Consider the following 15222-nt stretch of genomic DNA (forward strand, 5'->3'; position numbering starts at 1 on the left):
CACAAACACATTAATCCATCAGACTAATCAAACACTGATATTCCAAGGCAATGAAATGTGTATATGCAAAAATTATTTAATTATTTGTTCCAGATAGTGCCCGTCTGTATACCACAGGAGTCGGGTGGCACCTTAATTGGGGAGGATGGTCTCCTGGTAATTGCTGGAGCAGCAGAATTAGTGGAACGGTATCAAATACATCAAACACATGGTTTCCATACAGTTTTAGATACTCAGGCAGCTCAATGGCAATTTCCACTGAGGACTTTCCTGTCTACTCTCCACTGAGGCAGGAGAAAACTGCCCTTTCACACGGGTGTGATCGTTCTAAAGTGGTCCCTGAAGCGTACGATCACACCCGTTTGAAAGGGCAGTTTTCTCCTGCCTCAGTGGAGAGTAGACAGGAAAGTCCTCAGTGGAAATTGCCATTGAGCTGCCTGAGTATCTAAAACTGTATGGAAATCATGTGTTTGATACCGTTCCACTAATTCTGCTGCTCCAGCAATTACCAGGAGCCCATCCTCCCCAATTAAGGTGCCACCCGACTCCTGTACCATGTGTGATTAGAACGCTCGTTTAAAACGGCCAGTTTCGAATGACGCAACAATCAGCGTTTGAGCTGGCCACACTTTTTTTCAGAAACTATTTACACAAACACAGTCCTTACAAAGTTATGTCCAGAATGTCATCCTAACCGGAAAAATGTAGGCTACATTTGTCCTAGCGCTAGCTGAGGAAATATTGACCCAACACAAGCAGTCATATTTTCTAACTCTCGGCTGACATAAACTACAATATGAATTAGCTAATAGCAATTACTATGTATAATTAATCACATCACAGGTGAGCTCAACATTGATCGAAATAACTAGGTAAAACACTTTATAGAAATCGAAAGTAATCCGACGATTAGTTTCACCGCGCAGCCATGAATTTTTTCCTCACAGAAACCGAAGATAATAAGAGAACACGGGATGAGTTTGGTCTGTTTATAGTATGCATGTTGAAGGGGTGTGTCATCTACCGTGGTTCACATCCCACCATTAATTTCCGGAAGTCCTCAAAAAATGTGTGAACTCTCACCTCATTTTGTTATAACATCTTTGGTCAAACAGACGTGAAACCCAGAATGCATTGTATTTCAACAAACATGGCTACACAGCTGGAATTAGCTTAGCTCATCATAATTAGTACAACCTTCAAAAAAGTATTTTACACACATAATATGTGCCCATTACAATCTGTGTAAGAATCGGAATGCATGATTTGTCACCTAGAATTGAAAACGTGAATAAAACCGTAAATACACAAATAATTGCCACACATTTTCTGAGTGATTTATTGATACAAGTGGCGCGTTCCGGCAGTCAACCACGTAACCTCTCACTCTGCGCCATTCAGTGTTGTTTATGTATGTAGCTAGTGAGCTAAGCTGTAGCATTAGCAATGTCTTTCAAAAGGAGACAACTCACAAATGTGGTAATTCTGGAGATTTTTTAAAATTCTGACAATGAGTCTGAGTATGAAAGTCAGGAATCAGATTCGGACAGTGACAGTGAGGAGCTGCCCCCCAACCTTGTAGCCATTGAGAACCCTGAATCTGAATTTCCCTTGTCCACTGACGAAGTACTAGGTCCCTTTGAAGATGCTAGTGGTGATGGAGGCGGACCGACAGTGGATGAAGTACAGGAGTTCTGTGGTACCTGGAAGGCCACCAGTCATTTCACCCCTCCTGGCCCTGCTGTTTGCTTTGACGAGTCCCAGTCTGGAGTGCAACGCCCCTTGCCATTTCCAACTGAGGCAGAGTGCTTCAAGTTGTTTCTGACAGAGGAGCTGGTGGGAAACATAGTAGAGGAGACCAACCGCTATGCCTTGGAGCTACAGGAGATGAGAGCCAGGAGTGAGGGGGAAACTCGCTAAATGGGTGACAACCACAATTAGTGAAACGTATACCTTCCTGGTGACAGTTCTCCTCATGGGATAGTAAAGAAGAACTCTAAGAGAATACTGGAGCACAGATCCTATGTTTGCAACTCCCTTCTTTGCCACCCTCTTTTCCCAAGACCGCTTCCTAGTTCTGCTGCTATGCCTGCATTTCGTCAACAATGCTACTGCCATCCTAAGTCACACATTATACAAAATAAGAAATGTTCTTATCAGCCTGACATCAGCATTTGGTCAGGTCTTTGTGCCATACAAGGACCTATGCATTGATGAGTCCCTGGTGTTATGGAAAGGTAGGCTGGCGTTCCGTCAATATATTCCCTCCAAAAGGCACAGGTTTGGAGTCAAGTTCCTTGTCATGTGCGACGTGAAGACAGGATTTGTCCAGGATATTATAGTTTACACAGGGTCCACCACTGACATCAAACATTATGAGGGGCTTGGGGTGTCCGGGTCCGTGGTGATGACCATGCTGGCTCCTCATCTCGGCAAGGGACACACTTTGCATGTGGACAATAGGTACAGCAGTCCCACACTCTTCCAGCATCTGCTCTCCAACAGCACAGGGGCCTGTGGCACAGTCGTGTCGAACAGGAAGGGGATGCCGGCATTTGGATGCAGGAAGATGCAGAGAGGGGAGGTGGAGTTCCAGGAGAACGGTCAACAGCTGGCAGTAAAGTGGCATGACAAACGAGACGTCCATGTCCTCTCCACTGTCCATACAGCAACCATGTCGGCCACAGGGAAGGTGGACCACCTGACCGGAGAGAGAAAGATCAAACCAGATTGTGTGCTTGATTATAACCTCAAAATGGGGGCTGTGGATAAGGCAGACATGATAAACAGCTTTGTGGAATGCACACGGAAAACGACCAAGTGGTATAAGAAGATATTTTTCCATCTGATCGACACTGCTGTCCTCAACGGCAGCATAGTTCACCGCCAACTAACAGGTGAGATGATTACTGAACAAGGTATTTTTGTAATTGGATGTACAGTTCACATACAAATCCATTATGCAATTATAGTGACAATATCTCACCCACCTACCCACTGCCTCATCATCCTCTAACTTTCCTCATCCTCCCCACTCCCTCATAGGTAAAGTAATTACCTACCAAAAATACAGAGAGAACCTCATGAGAGCTGCTGGAGGAGCACCACACCCCTCGGCGCCCATCCACTGGGGGTCGTCCTGCTGTAGACAATCCCCTACGCCTCACTGCACGGCATTTTCCCTGCAATGTCCCTCAAACTGCTGCTCAAGGTAGTCGCACACGGAGGCACTGCAAAGTCTGCCTGTCTGGCGCCAGGAGAAGTAAGCAGAGGAAGATGACAAAATACATGTGTTTAGCTTGTGATACACCTCTATGTATTTCACCATGCTTTGAGGAGTATCACATGCTCAGGCATTATTGAGCACATCTGCAGCAATAAGTGACTGACTGACCTGACAGGTGACCAGCCATGATACTATGCCTTTAGAGATGGGGGTGGAAATGCAGTTGTTGTTCAGTCACTGCATGGATATTAAATATGGGTTATGCATATTCCGTTTTTTGTCCTCTAGTAAAACAAGTTGTTGAACCAACTACCAATACTGCAATAAAATAGATGACTATTCCATATTGGCATATGTGTTTTCTTGCTGTGTTTTCATCCAGTACAACTGTTAAGGAGTGTACGTTAGCATACAAAAGCTGTCATTCTTCAGCTCCAAAGACGTCCAGCTCCAGTTATGATATTTTTCTTTTCTTTTTTTTTTCACCTTTATTTAACCAGGTAGGCTAGTTGAGAACAAGTTCTCATTTGCAACTGCGACCTGGCCAAGATAAAGCATAGCAGTGTGAACAGACAACACAGAGTTACACATGGAGTAAACAATTAACAATATTGGCAAATAATGTTTGTGGTTTCTGAAAGTACAGAATAAATATGAATTATTCATTAGAATACAATATAAGGATATAGCAATAAAACAATACCACAAAGAAGTAACATAATAAACACTGCTATAAAAAATAGTTTATTGCATTGACAAAATCACAGATTTGAGTTATAACAGTAAGAAACTAACTTTTGAGCGCCACATGGGGGGCAAGGCAGGGCAGAACAGAGCTATGCTGAATACACCAAATAAACAAACCATGGTCATATTTTTATTTATTTAACTAGGCAAGTCATTTAAGAACAAATTATTATTTACAATGATGGCCTACACCGGCCAAACTCGGACAACGCTGGGCCAATTGTGCCAGGGTGTCTGTAGTGACGCCTCTAGTACCGAGATGCAGTGCCATAGACTGCTGCGCCACTTGGGAGTCATAAGTCCAGGGTAGCTTCAAAATACAACACAATAGTTCTCTGACGCAACTAGCATTGTTTTACAGAGCTAATAGAATATTGTAAGCACGATTGACTATAACAACATAAAGGTTATAAAATGTGTAACGTTACCTCACGTGTCCGCGGTTATAAGAAATATATTATGCTCCATACATACAGTGAGCTACAGCAGAAACGGCATACGGAAACTATTATAACGTAATAAGGCACTTACTTGGATAGAAACGCCGCCTGGATTTGAACCGCGTCTGTAGTGACGCCTCTTGCACTGATGTGCTGTGCCTTTGACCGCTGCACCACTTGGGAGTCATAAGGCCACATAGCGTCAAAATACAACACAAGATAATAGTTCTCTAACGCAATTAGCATTGTTTTAGAGTTAATAGACGAAGGTAGCTACATAAGCACGATTGACTATAACACCATAAAGGTTATGAAATGAGTAACGTTTCCTCACGTGTCCGCGATTATAAAGAATATAGACAAATATATTATGCTCCATACGTACATTACGCTACAATATAAATGTGGAATGGAAAATGTGAACACATCCTGTTCTGACTGGAGATGAGCAAATGTTTGCAAACGTGAACTGCACAAACAATTGGGAAGTGCTTGGGGAATTTTGTCCGTGTCAGAAATGTCCCAACAATGTAATTGTCCGCAAAAGTAAAAATTACTATTTTTATGTGAATGAATGAGGAGGCGGAACACACCTAAATTCAAACTGTTTTTAGAAAATAAAAAAAATATTTTGAAATTGAAGTTGAAACAGCCTATAAATATAAACAGGCTGCGTGGGTAAAATGTACTGTTTACGTTTCAATCACATTCTGGAATTGAGAGAACATTCTAACATCACGTGCATTTAAAAAAAACTCACGCTGGGGCGACCGTTAGAAATATTTGAAACTCACGCATGAAAGGGTCTTCTTGACCCATTTCTTTATCAGTGGAAGGCTTTTATGGGGCTTGTCTTTTGCATGACAAGATTTGTATCAATTGAGTATTTCTACGCCTGGAAGATAAACAGAATTGATGTGGTATTTTGTTGCTGTGCTAAAAGACTGTCCCCTTCCTCATGGTAAAATAAGTTAGTGGTTCTCTCAGCCAAGCCACCACATCTTGTAGAGTGGATCATTTAGCTAGCGGCCCTTGTTGACATGTTTGTCGCTCCTCCTCTCTCCCGGCAGGTAATGACGAGACATAAAACCAATCCTGGAGATGCCGAAGAGAAGAGACATTCTTGCCATCGTGTTGATAGTGTTACCGTGGACTCTGCTCATCACCGTTTGGCACCAAAGTGCAATCGCTCCGCTGCTCGCCATCCGCAAGGGTACATACTCAATCCTCCACTTTCTCATATGTCCTCTGTTGCATTCCAATAGCCAATGTATACAATCCAGTTCAATCACATGCCCAGTCACAGAACATAATGGTACAGTACATACAGTACAACACATGCCTTACACCGGGTCTGTTACAGGTGGTGTGCATCATCAGATTGTAATATAGGTCAATTGTCAGTTAAGGCTATCCAAAATGAACTTCTTGGTAAGTGTCCTTTGATTCGCACAGTCCCATCCGCAGCTTGTGCTTGGAGTAAAGCTAATTTACACGCAGCATATGGTCTTCAGCAGTCATTCAGCTAGTATATTTAGCAGTTAAACTGTAGAAGACTTTTCAAATCAAAAGGAGACTAGATTAATTTCAAATGCCCTTTAATCAGCATCTGAAATAGTAATAATCATAATAATCACTGCTCCCTAAAAGCTCCCAGTCAGGCTTTATAGAATCTCCCGAGTTGGTGTTTATGTGGCTCCCACATACTGTTCACAAGCCTGAGACGTGACCTTAATAAACCAACAGTCTGATATGTCAAGTACAGTCGAGTGAACAGAACCATATTAATAGGCCCAATGCATCTGTTTGTTTTTATCTCAATATCACATCACTGTGATTGTTTTCAAATAAAATGGTCAAAAATAAACAAAAATAGCAATCAAGAATTTTGCTAGGAGTGTCTGGGAGTAGTCTGAGTGAGGGGCCTAATTATTCCAACCTCAGTGTGGAAATATACATAAAACACAGAAAAATTTTTTTTTTTGACTTCACTGGGTCTTTAAGGTGACCGTAAATCAATAGCGTTCTTTGCCTCCTTCCATTTGGCATCAAGGTGAAATGTAAGATGTAAAATAGGCAGGTCTCCACAAATCAACTGGAGCCTTTCCTTTGTTTTGTCTTAAGAGTAGCAGGGGTTTGCCAGAATGCTTTTTGTCAGCCACCGCAGAACATCTGGCCCTCAGGAGATTGTGTGAATCTGCTGTGTGATGTAGAAATATCATGTTTCTGTCTGAGGTGAGAACCTCCTCTCTAACTGAGCACTGATAAAGACTGCCATGAACTATGGAACAATGTGGAGAAATGAGAAATGAACTACCTTAATGATCCAATAATGATATTATATCCATCATAGAGGGCTATGGGGGCCACATAATCATAGCTACACTACTGGAATAGACCCTGTCCCTGCCATGGCTGTTCCAGCTGATTGAGTAGGGGCAGCCAGGGGAGCCGCTGCCCTAACTAAACTGTAGCCATGTTGTCCGCTCACTTCACGCTGCCTGCTTTCACTCTTTGCTGCCTGTCCCCACCTAGTAAAATATATCTTTATCATACCAGAGAGGCTTGCAGTACATCGGCACTGACTCTCAGGTATTTGCCTCTTGGATTGTGCCACTTGAGATTATTCAGTGGGAAACCCCTCCCCCACGGCGTGCCAATGCCTTATATGTCTTCCTGTTCCCCTGCAGATGACGGAGCCGACGGAGGACGGAGGGATGTGGGCCAGGCCAGCGACTCTAAGGAGTACTGCTCATCTGATAAGGACATAGTTGAGGTGGTGAGGACGGAGTACGTGTACACACGGCCGCCACCATGGTCCGACGTGCTGCCCACCATCCACATCATCACCCCAACCTACAGCCGTCCGGTCCAGAAGGCAGAGCTGACGCGGCTGGCCAACACCTTCCTCCACGTGGCCAACCTGCACTGGATCCTGGTGGAGGACTCTCAGAGAAGGACCCCGCTGGTCACACGCATGCTCAGGGAAACGGGCCTCAACTACACCCACCTGAACGTGGAGACTCCCAGGAACTATAAGCTGCGTGGGGACACGCGGGACCCCAGGATACCCCGGGGCACCATGCAGAGGAACCTGGCGCTGCGCTGGCTCAGAGAGACCTTCAATTCCAACAGCAGCCAGGCGGGCATTGTCTACTTCGCTGATGATGACAACACCTATAGCCTGGAGCTATTTGAGGAGGTCAGTCCAGGCCTGGGGCTCAGTGGCATCTCATTGCCACATCTGGTCCACTATATTCCCTTTAGTAACACTGAACACAATGGTAGTGGGGAGTTTACAGCAAATAATTTAAGAATTAATCACATTTATTTTAATTTGGAACAATTTTTGCACATTGAATGATGGCTACTTCTACTCCTAGTAGTAATAGATTGTGGTTATTGCCTGAAGTATTTTGATTCCCATTACCAACAACAGTGGTCCAAGGATAAGTTTGAACTTGGTAATTAGTGCCTCAGGCCATCCATTTTGACTCAGGACACATTGGCTTGGCTTGAATGGATGCTGTTGGGCCCTGGGGCATTAGACTCAGGTCTTGTTAGTGTGAACGGGGCAGGTTGTAAATGATGCGCTCTGTATCGATGGACCTGTCATTGCCTGATTTCCAGGGAAAGGTAGAGTGCTCTCCCTCTCCCTAGTAGCCCTCCATCACTTACACCCAGCACCAGCACTCTTTATAGGGGAGAGTAACGACCTATAGGGCTGAGCTTGAGCTAGCTGCCTTTGGGCTGACCGATAGAGAGAGTCAGTGAGAAACCACTCAGACCCAACTGACAGAGCAGTAAATATCGAGCCATTCTCATAGACCTGCTATCAGGTGTAAGTCATGGAGGGGATGGCTTTGGAGACAAGGCAGAAAACAGCTACATGTGAAGGGGTTTAATGTAGACATCCATCCAAGCGATTGCATGTTGTTATGATCTGGACATGAATTAACCTGACTGGAAAGATGCCAGCTTGTTCAGCTTGACCTGACATTTGAAATATGAAACATTTTACAAATTAAATCATTCATTGTCATGAACTCTTGCCCAGACTTGGCAGTAATTCAATATGGAAACAGGGGTTACAAATACAACAGCTGAATAAAATACGTACAGCAAGGAACTGTAATGGCCAACCAAGCCTTCTGGTATTGCACCATTACATAACATTAAGCAGATGCTCTTACCCAGAGCAAACCAGACCATGGGGAAACATTCCATGTTGAGAGACATGGGCAGAGACTCTGCTGTAAATTGTGAAAATTAAAATAGCTCATGAAATATGCATCTGCCATAGTTAAACTAAATCACTGTAAAGGGGTGCATTAATTATTAAGCTTTCATAAAAAAATGCTTATGTTGCCTTTCCAAAGCCACACGGAATACTTACCGGCAGCGCCTGCCTTTTATCATATCTAGCCTTCTCTTTCAGCATCCACATTCAACATTGTGAACCAGATCACTTAGAATAGAATATATCACCTAAATTGAAGTTCTTTTAGATCATAAAATAAGTATTTGATCTAAAAGGTAAATATGATATTGCTTCTGGTTTAGGCATCATTGGGTGTACTGATGATAATGGGGCACCGTTTAGGAGTTGAATTAAGCCATCAATTCCATGTATTAAAGACAGATCATCAACCTATAACAGTATAATTACCCGCAAGCAGTATCAGCCTATTTCTGATGACAACTCACTTTAGAGCTTCTGTGAACCAGTACAGATCCTCATCTCGTCACCCTCTCCTGTGCTCCAGATTGATTAATACACCTCGACGTCTACCGTCTCCCTTTAAAGTTTTGGATTAGTTTCCTTTGTTGTGCTCAGACTTAAAGAGCATAGGCAAGCTGTCTCTGTGGGCCTCCCCATCACTCGCATCGCCCCAGTAAAGGAAAGAGTTTACACACACAAAGACAGAGAGAAAGAGAGAGAGACAAGAGGAAACTTAGCAGAAACATTTCAAATCCACAAAAATGGGGTAGCACTTTGTGGCATTTCCATCAGCTCAGCTCTAAACTGAGGAGAGTGGGTGCCATTTTAGCACTGATTCCCATTAGTGGCAGCCTTGGAAACATTCATTTTCACATTGTAGCATGGAGGGAGAGAGGCAACGCCCCCGATGATGCCTGAGACAGTTTCATTCAAGAACCAAACCCTTGAGGAAAACAGATATTTCACTCATAGGAAAGATGCATGATCTAATCTAGTGATAAAGGTCAGTTTTCTAATGATCAGAAATCACACATGACCCTTGAGAGAAGGTGATGTCATCCCTAACACACAATTAAGTGAAATATTATCTGGGTGGCTAGCCTGGCCGAGTCCTGTTCTTGGTGGCCCAGATGTGTTTCCAAACTTCACACAGACACGTCTCCTCTCTGATCCGCTGGACTGATGGGTTATCATCAGATAAGGCTAGAATACTGGGACACACACAGGGAGAGACCTGTTTCCACAGTGTTGTCCCACCCACCACATACCTCCTCTCTCCAGTACACACCTCATTTAAAAAGCACTTCTACAACAGAACACCAGCACCACTATTATTTCTACTGCATTGAGTGTGGATACATTACTCTACAGTTCACCCCTCATTAGAAAACGTCCTTTTATGACTCTCTCGCTGCCAGTGGTGCAGAAACACAGTTGACAAAGAATGGGCTGCCGGGAGATCGTTTGATGCTAGAAGATTAAAGGACAAACCTGAGCCTCTGAGGAATGGAAGAGGCTCGGCTCCTTTCAAGCATCTCCTCAACCAACCTGCTCTTCTACTCCCATCCACTCTGTATGATGGCCCTGGTCCTCAAACCCACTTAGCTCTGTCCATGTTTACTCTTCTTAGGGTGGGTCCATCACGGTGGCCCTGCAAGGCTCCTGTGATACATGCAACATACACATTGTACATTTTAGCTTCTCTGACTCTATTTCTATCATTGTTTGCAATGAAAACTATGACTGTATTTTGCTTTGTTGGCACATCTCGTATAGACACTGATACACTGATCCTGTTAATTAAAAATACAAACAGTGCAAGGATGCTTAACTTTCTCTGTCCTCTCTTCTTCTCCATCCAGATGAGGTCAACAAGGAAGGTATCTGTATGGCCCGTGGCCTTCGTTGGTGGTTTGCGCTACGAGTCGCCCAAGGTCAACGCAGTGGGCAAGGTGTACGGCTGGAAGACTGTATTCGACCCTCACCGGCCCTTTGCCATCGACATGGCAGGCTTCGCCATCAACCTGCGGCTCATCCTCTTCAAGCCCCAGGCCTACTTCAAGCTGCGGGGAGTGAAGGGAGGCTACCAGGAGAGCAGCCTGCTCCGAGAGCTGGTCACACTCAATGACCTGGAGCCCAAAGCTGCTAATTGCACTAAGGTAATGCACAGCAGATGGAGCAAAATAGATGCTTTCTTTTTACATGTTACACTCTGTAATTTTACACCAGAATATCCTCATTTTATCTATTGGTATTTTATATAATGTCAGGCAAATGAGAAATCCATACTCTGATGATCCTCTGGTGGATCTTGCAGTGGCAAGTTTACTCTCTCCAAAACAACTTTATATATAACCAGGTGCTAAAAACGTCAGCGGATCCATTAGGTCACTGGCAGGCTCCCCACACATAGTGGGTGTGATTGTAAAAGGCTTCAGGGCACAGTGTGGTGTTTCATGCCTGGCTGTTCCCCGTCTGGCCCTGGCCCCAGACCCAGCCGCTAAGCCTCTCCCTGGGCAGAGAGGAGTCGGACAGGAGCCTTAGCTCACCACCACTCACACTCACAGGATGGGATATTCAGCCTGATTATATTCAGGACTCCTGGAGGGGAGTAGATGAAAAGGGGGGGGTGGAGCGGGGGGCGTCCTAGCATGCATTCAGCCCAGATGAGCACAGGGAGAGGGATGGGGGATGAGCCGTGCTCCGGCACCTCTCCTCCTTATAATCTACCTCTTCAGACGCCAGTGTGACTATTAACCTCATCTACACCTGGGTAAAGGGAGAGTTAGTTGGCTTCTGGTGGAGGCAGCTCAAACACACCTCATGCATAATTTGTTACTGGAGTGGAGGAGATGAAAGGCAGGGCTACTCAGAGACTGAGGGGAAGAAAATTAGCTCTATACGTCGATTCTTTTCCACCATCAATCTCCTGGATGTGTGCCCATTTTTCAGGGCCAATTCATCCCACTCCAAAGGCTTGATTGGGGCTATAGTTACCGGTACGTGACGTACCCAAAATAACTGAGCTGCATCACTTACAAACAGCCAAAATGGAGGCACTCTCTATTCACTGTCATATAATGTTGAGCCGACACGCCGGAGTACATTCTTACAGATAGGTTTCCTATTGTACCATCTGTACTGCTCTTGTTGCTATATATGGGAGTAGAAGAATATCACCGCAGCCCATGCGAAGAGGAGAGAGGTGTCGTGTCTTTGGCTATGCCAGATTAATTGATAAGACATGCTATTCTATAAAATAATTTCTCTGTAATTAATATCACCTGATTGAGCAAATCATGTAAATGTAATTAACGAGAGAGTCGGGCACCATAAAATAATATTTATAGAGCTGTTATCTTCCGAATAAACTCTTAAAGACCTAGTAATATTTTACATCAATAGCAGTCAATATCAATCGTCATCTTACTTCAGTCTCATAATCTGAAAGTTGTAAATTCTTGGTTATCTGCAAGAACCCTGGCTAACAAGTTGAATCAGCAATACAAAATTGGGTTTAATGATTTATTTACTAAATACCTAACTAATCACACAGAATTCACATACACACAATTAATCATAACTTGATTACAAATTACGTCATAACGGAAAACGTCCCTAGCGGGCGAAACAGATATGATAGCTTGTTACACAAAGGAAACGGGGCTGGGTTGAGTGAAAGAGTGGGAGACTGAGGAACAAAGGGAAAAAGCTGTGCTATCGTAAATACAGTATCTTATGCATTCTAAATTACCGCCCATTTGAAAAAGGAAAATGCAATAAATATTTACTCTGAGCTGCGCTTCAGTAGGTTGGTGGTAGATGGAAGGCCGTGTTGCCAAACCGAGTCCTATGAAGAATGTCTCTGGTTGTCAATTGGATACGTTGTAGTAACGTCGTTGGGTGATAGATGGAATACTCTGTCTGTTCCTTCCTAACCCTGGTTGCATCTGCTGTTGCTAACTCAACGGCTAGGAGGTATCACTTCTGTAGTGAATAAGAGTTCAAAGTTCATGCCATTCGCAACCAAAGCTCATGCTGATATTGGCTTCGTTCTGTAGTTATTATCTGAACCATTCTGACATAGGCCCGTCGTCCCCGCATCTTCTGAACAGGAAGTTCTATTGTCGTCAAGGGCTTATATAGAAAGGGAGAAAAGGGGTGTGTTTCATAGTTTACAACCTCTGTCTCTTCACGTGGGCAGGCCACTGAGTGAGCAGCCCTAACTTATGAAAACCCACATCTCACATTTTAGAAGCTAAAATCACATTTCATCCCATCACAAATAATTTAATATTCAAGCGTTTAAATTGAACAACAATTCCATGTGAATCCGATAACTCTGATGTGTAGACTTTCCACTGTAGAGTTTGTCATCTTATCATTGATGAGAATGTCTCAGATGACAACCGAACTGACATCATATTCATTAAGTACCACTGCATATGTTCAATTGTTCGGATTACCAGAATATAGTTAATTTCCCCCCACCTACTGATGTTCCCATAATCTCTATGTTAACCAAGGGTTTTTGAATGGGATCGGGAGAGAGGAGGAGTGAATGGGATCAGGAGAGAGGAGGAGTGAATGGGATCAGGAGAGAGGAGGAGTGAATGGGATCAGGAGAGAGGAGGAGTGAATGGGATCAGGAGAGAGGAGGAGTGAATGGGATCAGGAGAGAGGAGGAGTGAATGGGATCAGGAGAGAGGAGGAGTGAATGGGATCAGGAGAGAGGAGGAGTGAATGGGATCGGGAGAGAGGAGGAGTGAATGGGATCAGGAGAGAGGAGGAGTGAATGGGATCGGGAGAGAGGAGGAGTGAATGGGATCAGGAGAGAGGAGGAGTGAATGGGATCGGGAGAGAGGAGGAGTGAATGGGATCAGGAGAGAGGAGGAGTGAATGGGATCGGGAGAGAGGAGGAGTGAATGGGATCGGGAGAGAGGAGGAGTGAATGGGATCGGGAGAGAGGAGGAGTGAATGGGATAGGGAGAGAGGAGGAGTGAATGGGATCGGGAGAGAGGAGGAGTGAATGGGATCAGGAGAGAGGATGAGTGAATGGGTGTGTGTTCGATCGAGAGAGTGTTTCCTGATGCTGATTCTTTTCTCTGATATTTCTCTACAGATTCTCGTTTGGCACACTAGGACAGAAAAACCTGTCCTTGTAAATGAGGGGAAAAAAGGATTTACAGACCCCAACGTCGAGATTTGACGTTGTCTCCTCGGGCAATGGTAAAGAGAGAAATTATTCAAATGAGGTCACATCTCAGACTTATTTTACTTTTTATTTTTTTTTAGGACCTCTGGCGAACAGGAAAATGGTAAGCGTCCCAATGATAAGCACATTTCGGGATATTGTTTCACACCCACATTTTTGGGCTAAGAAGGTCCCCAATAACTGTAAGCGTTATTACATCCAATTGATCTGTACTGCAAATTGACTTAATTATGAATGTGTGTAATTTCTCAGTGAGTCCCTACTATCTGTTCCAGGTGGTTGTCTAATATGGACCCTGAGAAGAAAAAGAGGCCATCTCCCAGTGCAAACAGTGTTCATGTCTTAATCATCTCAGAAAAGACTGCCTCGGGGGCCAAATCCTAATCCCCTTGACTGAAACGAAACACTTTTAATATTGAGATTAAAACAGTACAAATGTATCATATTAAAGCACAGCTTAGTTCAAGATGGCAATATTTATCAGGTTAATTGTTGCTAGCAGCACCAACATCAAGCAGACGGTGAGAACTGAGTCATTAAGGATCAACGGGAGATGCTCTCGGAACCTGCATGGTACCATACTGCGTCTGTAGTGTCCTAACACGAGACAGCACAACACAAACATTGCAGGGAGAGAGGGAGTTAGGCAGCCAATGAGATGGAACATTGCTGGCCTGAACAGGCTAATGAGATATCCATTGTCTTTCCCTCTATAGACGTGGATCTACAGGGCAGGGGATGAGATCTTGAGATCTTAGTAGGGTCTGTAAGAGACTGGAGGATCTGATTGAACACTGAGCCCCTGGACACCTTTAATAGACATGTACTGAAATGTCCTCCACATCTTCAGACCGAACAATAATGGAGAATCCGAACAAGTCATCTCTCAGAAAATCAATTCTACTTTCAGCAAACACTGAAATTTCAAAAGGGAAGGAATGTCCTTTTTGTATAACTAAAACTGTCTGCTTTTATTTAAGTTGTTTGTTTTTGGTGTTTAAATACATTTTCTTGCTAGTTCAATACTATTGACTTGACTCTTGCCTCCATTTTGAAAGCTAAAGATGTGGCACCATCCATTTTCAGTGTCATTCTCAGACATGTAATTCAGTGTGTACTGAAGCTATTCACTTGAAATGACTGACATCAAGATGGGCTCCTAATGCCTGGGAGGCACACAATATTACAGGTCAACGTCCCAAAACTGAATTTAACACTTAAAAGCACCAGTGACTGTGTTCCTAAGTGGCAACACGTGTACATACTAATTTAACACAGGAACAATTAGAGGACTCATAGTAAGGTCCTCTTAGATCAAATGTAACAACTGTATTTATATAAATGTAAAAATCAAAACTAAGAATTGACTTAG

At 43.8% G+C, this 15222-nt stretch overlaps 1 protein-coding gene and 1 long non-coding RNA gene across 10 annotated transcripts in view; one reads left to right on the top strand and one right to left on the bottom strand.

Annotated features, from left to right (window-relative positions):
- Positions 1 to 14878, top strand: part of LOC118396535 (galactosylgalactosylxylosylprotein 3-beta-glucuronosyltransferase 1) — a 122357-nt gene extending 107479 nt beyond the window's left edge. For 3 of the 8 annotated variants that reach the window (XR_008136492.1, XR_008136485.1, XR_004828221.2), the window contains 5 exons: positions 5484 to 5626; positions 7104 to 7615; positions 10498 to 10794; positions 13758 to 13953; positions 14126 to 14878. Coding sequence is in view for 2 of the 8 variants with exons in the window: in XM_035790938.2 (XP_035646831.1) it covers positions 5515 to 5626; positions 7104 to 7615; positions 10498 to 10794; positions 13758 to 13844 (1008 nt within the window). In the remaining 6 variants the exon portion in view is untranslated. Of the gene's footprint in view, positions 1 to 3062; positions 3263 to 5236; positions 5375 to 5483; positions 5627 to 7103; positions 7616 to 10497; positions 10795 to 13757; positions 13954 to 14125 lie in introns of those variants that run through there. The other 5 variants (XM_035790938.2, XR_008136495.1, XR_008136493.1 and 2 more) reach the window with 5 other exon arrangements.
- LOC127930014 (uncharacterized) lies at positions 483 to 5086 on the bottom strand. Of its 2 annotated transcripts, none has more exons than XR_008136536.1 (3): positions 3395 to 5086; positions 3063 to 3243; positions 483 to 2701 (listed from the first exon to the last, which is right to left on the bottom strand). It is a non-coding gene; the product is annotated as an uncharacterized LOC127930014 (long non-coding RNA). The 2 variants fall into 2 exon arrangements; XR_008136538.1 differs by having other exon boundaries at positions 3063 to 3247.
- Positions 14879 to 15222: the final 344 nt, after the last annotated feature.

The sequence above is a fragment of the Oncorhynchus keta genome, chromosome 1, assembly GCF_023373465.1.
Source record: "Oncorhynchus keta strain PuntledgeMale-10-30-2019 chromosome 1, Oket_V2, whole genome shotgun sequence".
NCBI lineage: Eukaryota > Metazoa > Chordata > Actinopteri > Salmoniformes > Salmonidae > Oncorhynchus > Oncorhynchus keta.